Source organism: Daktulosphaira vitifoliae, unplaced genomic scaffold, assembly GCF_025091365.1.
Source record: "Daktulosphaira vitifoliae isolate Bord-2020 unplaced genomic scaffold, ASM2509136v1 Scaffold_2, whole genome shotgun sequence".
NCBI classification, from domain to species: domain Eukaryota; kingdom Metazoa; phylum Arthropoda; class Insecta; order Hemiptera; family Phylloxeridae; genus Daktulosphaira; species Daktulosphaira vitifoliae.
In genome coordinates, this window is record NW_026099573.1 from 9,468,998 (window position 1) to 9,474,402 (window position 5,405).

The following is a 5,405-nucleotide window of genomic DNA, read 5'->3' on the forward strand; positions in this document are numbered from 1 at the left end:
AAACAAAAAAAAAAACCGACACGTCGCCACGACGAATTTTCTTCCGCGTCACCCTCCAAACGGCATACAGGTATTGGTCGTCGTCGGCGTCGGCAAACGACGGACGGTCGTGACGTTTGTACCGTGTCGCGCGCGCGACTCGTGTTTCCCCGCGGTACGCCCACCAGAAAAAGAATAGTAGTAGTAGTAGTAGTGGAGGAGGTGGTGGTAGTAGTAGTAGTGGAGGTGATGGTGGTGGTGGTGGTAGTAGTGTAGTATACGAGACAAACACGATAACCACACTCCTGCCGTATCGAATGAAAACCGTTGGAAAATGGCGACGGCGTGACATTAGTTATAGATGCGCGTCGACGCGTCGACGCCATCAGTTAAATCGGCGGCGGCAGCGACGACGAGGGAACAAGACGGTGTTTTCGCAAGACCATCGGTCGGCGTTACAAAAAATTAATAAACGCACGGCTCCTCCTACGGGTGAGTGGATTGCGCGGACGACTGAGGCGAATATCGTCGGGGGTGACCGCCCCGTTGATCGCGACACCGGCGTTGCGGGTAAAACAACCCGCGTCTTCACAGCGCCTGTTCACCGCGCGTTTATGCACAGCGCCTGTTCACCGAGCGTTTATGCACAGAGCCTGTTCACCGCGCGTTTATTCACAGCGCCTGTTCACCGCGCGTTTATGCACAGCGCCTGTTCACCGAGCGTTTATGCACAGCGCCTGTTCCCCGCGCGTTTATTCACAGGGCGTTTATTCATAACGTTCATTCACGGCGTCTGTTGGCCGCGATCTACAACGCGTACGCGTACGTCGCGCACCCTAACGACGACGACACGTTGTACACGTCAATCGACACGAAATCGCGCGTCGTCGACAATCGACACGAATCGCCGCGACTCGTTTGTTTACAAACGACGCGTCGTCGTGTCGGACGCAACGACGTCGTCGAATTTACCGTAATAAAACGTACCGAACGTCGTCGTCGTCGTATTTTTCTCGGAATCTAACCCGTTGGAATTTATCGATAAAATTTACCCGATCGCTGGAAAAAATTCAATAATCGCGTTGGAAATTATTACCGTTTTTATTACAATAATAACAATAATAATTAATTATAATAATAATTGACAATAATAATTAATAATAATAATATACGCTTTTTCAGATAAAATGTTCAGGGCCAGTGCGATCGTTTTGTGGGCTTTCCTAGTCACGTTGTCCAAAGGTTAATTTTTAAACTTTTAATTTTTAAATTACCGGCGTACGTCGCCGGTAATGGTAAAATAATAAATTTTACCATTACTCCTGGCGACGATTATTCCAATATTATTTTACCGTTTTGTTTTACGAACGGTCGAAAAGTATACATACACAGTCAATATGTATTAGGGTGGTCCTCAAATTCGAAGTTAAAAATTTTATTTGCATGACCCCCTACATTTTTTTATTACTATAAGTAAAACATTTTGATGAAGTTTTGCTTATAGTAATAAAAAAATTTAGGGGGTCCTGCAACTGAACAATGAAAATTTCTTTGCTTCACCTATGACAGAGGACCACCACCCTTATATATATACAGTCTATACGGTGTAAGAACATTTATTACCTCGTTCTCGCCGCTTATATTACACGCGTTTTATAGTCGATTCATTTCATTAGTAATACGTATCGATTAGCGTAGAGAGAGACATGCCGGATTCTACTCACCTTCAGCCCGGAGCTACCGACGCCCAACCGACAAAGGGCAGTCGCGTTCGAGCGGCCGTCTCCGTAGACGTAGTTTTCAATACGCCATCGCATTCCTCTTATTCGTATAGAGTTTGTTAAAAGTCGAGCTAGACTCAAAGTTTAGCTAAACTCGACCGGTTTTATTCGACGACCCCTCCGTCGCCAATAGTCATCGTGGGCATCCGACACCGTCTCGCTCGGATACACCGCCCGCACCGGGTCGTCGGGTCAGACGTATTGTACGTTACACGCGACTCGTATTTACCGAACGTCTAAACAATAACTTTACTTTGTACGTCGACATAAAACAATAGTGTAGTTTTATATTTAATATTCTATCCTCGGTACACGATTGCCTATATATATTGTCTATATTACACGATACACGAGTATCCTTCGGGTAATTAAAACTCGTTCGAGGAGAAGACGGGGACGATATTTGGGCAGACGTGTCGGGTAGCTTCCGATTGTTGGTTTTCACCGAGATCCTCAACTATTAAACAAGCCCCTAACAATAGACTATGTACATACATATACAAAAAGTCTATATAGACTGCTTATATACATACATATACATAAATCCTATATAGACTGTGTGTGTGTATATATATATATATATATATATATATGTATGTACAGCCTATTAGCGAAATGTGTTTCACCCGGACGCGTATTTGCAGGAGACGACGTGGAGTGCCCCGTCTGCTTGGGTTCGGTGCCTCAATGTTGCACGATCCGAGATTGCGAGCACGGCGTTTGCATTGTGTGCACGACTAAGATTTTGAGTTCGAGTAATAAAGCGTGTCCGATTTGCAGACGTCCCATTAACGGCGTGAAGGGAACAGGTAAACGAGAATAATGACGAGTAATAAATTGATAATTGATAATAGATAATTATTAATGAGAATATTAAATAATTAATAATAATGATAATCACGATAATGATAAATCCAAACGGATCGATTTTCATAAACAACAGACGCGCATCCTTTTGTTATATTAGTATAGTATAGTTCTATACTAATATAACAAAAATACTATACTGCTATTAGTGTGTGGTATAGTATAGTACAGTACTATTATTATTATAGTATAGTATTACACTATTATAAGTATTGCGTAGTACGACATAGTACTTTTCTGACAATCGTTTTTTCATTGGAGTGTTTGATTTTTTTTTTTCAATGTTTCAGACGCGTACGAAGCGGACCTGGCCGATTTCAAGCGGGCCGTCCTGGACGGCTCGGTCACCCGCGAGCAGACGATCGCCCGCTACCATCTGCTGCTGCCGTGGCACGCGCCCGACCAGCAGCTGCTCAACGACGTCAGACGTATCGGCGGCTCGTATTCGGCCAAGCGGAAGCTGCTGGACGGCGTCCGAGCCGACCCCGACGGTTACGGGTTCGCAGAGGACGTGGCCGCCCGGCGCAAGTACACCGAGGCGCTGCTCGACAACGCCGAACGGACCGCGCTGCTGCCGTACTACCAGAGGACCGGACTGGACCCGCGCCGGGAATGTGTGCTGCGAAGCACCGTGTACAAGGGCGACTGAGATCGTGGTGTGGTGTGTGGGGTGACGCTATTTAATATTATTATTACTATTTAATATTATTATTACTATTTAATATTATTAATATTAATTATTATTTAATATGTACACAATCATCACTGGATATATATTTCATGTAATACTTTATAATAAATTTGGATTTGTCCATTGTACAATATAATACATTACGTTGTTACAACGTGGATATTTGAGTTTTCAAATTAAAATCGAATTATTTCCGTACTTGAATCGAATAGAACGGGGCTATTCGTCGTAGTGGCTACGACGATTTGCACGGCGCGCGCGATGCGCTCCAGATCGTGCGGTGGCAACGTACAGTTGGCGTTCGTCGGATACGGTCGACGATTCGGCGAAACTCGTCGATACGTGTGTCGAGCGGCTACGGTCTAAACAGAAATTCACGACGACGTTTTATTTTGCATTGGAGACAATACGATGACGAGCGCACACGAGTGACGCCGGCGGTACGAGCATAAGGTTTACCGGGTTGAAAATCACCACCGCCGCCGCCGTCCGATGACAGAAAACTACTGCGTGTGTGATGGTATTTGTTTCGATTTGGACGCACTGCCGCTCGTGACGGCACGCGCCCGTTGGACGTACGAAACTTTTTATTTCTTCCGAGTCGACGAAAACAATTTTTAGGAAATACCGGTGGTAAGACGATACCGGCGGCGGCCCCTGAAAAAATAAATAAATTGCTGCCGATATAATAAGCTCGTTTTAATTATTTCCGACCTAAACGTCGTCATAAACACGGCGGTATAATCGAAATATGTCATAAACGCATATTGTGTACGTTCCGTGTGAAAATAAACGTTGAAATCCATACGGGAAACACCGCCGAGTAATGTTGTAGATATTTGTGGCGCCGAGTTATTATTTCATTGTGTGTTTTCACGAATCGACGCGGTAAATCGCCTGCCGCCGGTCGTCCGGTCGGTAAAAGCTCAACGCGCGTGTAACCCAACCGCCGCCGCCCATATAAATAAATAAATTTCCGCCATATAAAGTGGGTTTTAATTATTTCTAACATCTTCTTCTTCTTCGCCGCCGCCACCGCCTTAATCGCCGCCATTACTCGCGGTCGGCTAATTAATCGTTTATATCGTTCAGTGCCAGAGGCGTGAAAGACTCAAGTGTTACCGTTTCAGAAACTGTACGTCTCATTCATCACTTAATAAAAATGGAAATTTAGTTAGTTCAAATTTTAAAGTTAGTTTTCTCGACTTCAAAGAAACAAAAAAATTTAAGTATGTTTAACTTTTTACATTATGTCAATTAGATTGATATAATATTTTGAAAATCAGTGTAATCCCCTTATAATAAAAAACCCAGCACAGTGGAGTCGTGGCATAGTGGGGACGTTGCATAGTTGGGTCCAGTATAGATTTAATCTGACAGTGATTAAAATCACTATCATAAGAAACGCTTCGATGCAAATCAGTAGATAGTGTTTAATTCTAAGAAATTGGTGGATAATTACAAAAGCTGCATGATCTGCTAGTTCCTTATTAATACCCTGATTAAGATAAAGAATGTCGAATGAAAAAGGGATTATTAAAAAATATTATTTCTCATAAAAAAATTGTGTTGATTCATACATTTTTCAATGAGTTGTAGCATTATAAAGTTAAAAATGTAACCAACCCAACCCAACATCAACTCCTATTTCCATAATTATATCCAGATTAGTAATTCGTTTAATTATCTATTATATAATTTTTATAATTAATTATTTTCAAATTATTATCGATTTTTAATATATTAAAAGTAATCATTTTGAACCAACTTCTTTTTGTCCTTTAAAGTGAAAGTTTAAAAAAAAAAAATATGAATTTATTACCATAACTTTTAACTCAACTTGCAAGTTTGAAATAGATATTAATAAATAGAAAAAAATGAAATTGGTAGAGTATTTCAAAAACAACAATAACACTTATTCCCTTAATTTTACACCGATTTATAATTATAATATATGAATACATAATAATTACAGTAATTAAATTGAGTATGAAAGTGGTATTCAATAATATAATATTGTAATTTTTACGGAGATATTATAAAAATAAAAAGGAGATGTATATTCATATACTTTTAATGCGTATACA

At 41.3% G+C, this 5,405-nt stretch overlaps 1 protein-coding gene across 1 annotated transcript; it reads left to right on the top strand.

Annotated features, from left to right (window-relative positions):
- Positions 1–276: 276 nt before the first annotated feature.
- On the top strand, positions 277–3,433 carry LOC126897400 (uncharacterized). Its single transcript, XM_050670959.1, has 4 exons — positions 277–471; positions 1,162–1,221; positions 2,405–2,569; positions 2,918–3,433. Exons 1-4 carry the CDS (start codon positions 297–299, stop codon positions 3,274–3,276), a joined length of 759 nt encoding a protein of 252 aa, XP_050526916.1. The 5' UTR covers positions 277–296; the 3' UTR covers positions 3,277–3,433.
- The last annotated feature ends 1,972 nt before the right edge of the window (positions 3,434–5,405 follow it).

Bases quoted from the DNA above. Each gene is read 5' to 3' on its own strand.
- LOC126897400 (XM_050670959.1), top strand. From the start codon at position 297: ATGAAAACCGTTGGAAAATGGCGACGGCGTGACATTAGTTATAGATGC. The intron at 472-1,161 runs GTGAGTGGATTG...ACGCTTTTTCAG, and splicing joins ACGCACGGCTCCTCCTACGG to ATAAAATGTTCAGGGCCAGT. The intron at 2,570-2,917 runs GTAAACGAGAAT...TCAATGTTTCAG, and splicing joins TAACGGCGTGAAGGGAACAG to ACGCGTACGAAGCGGACCTG.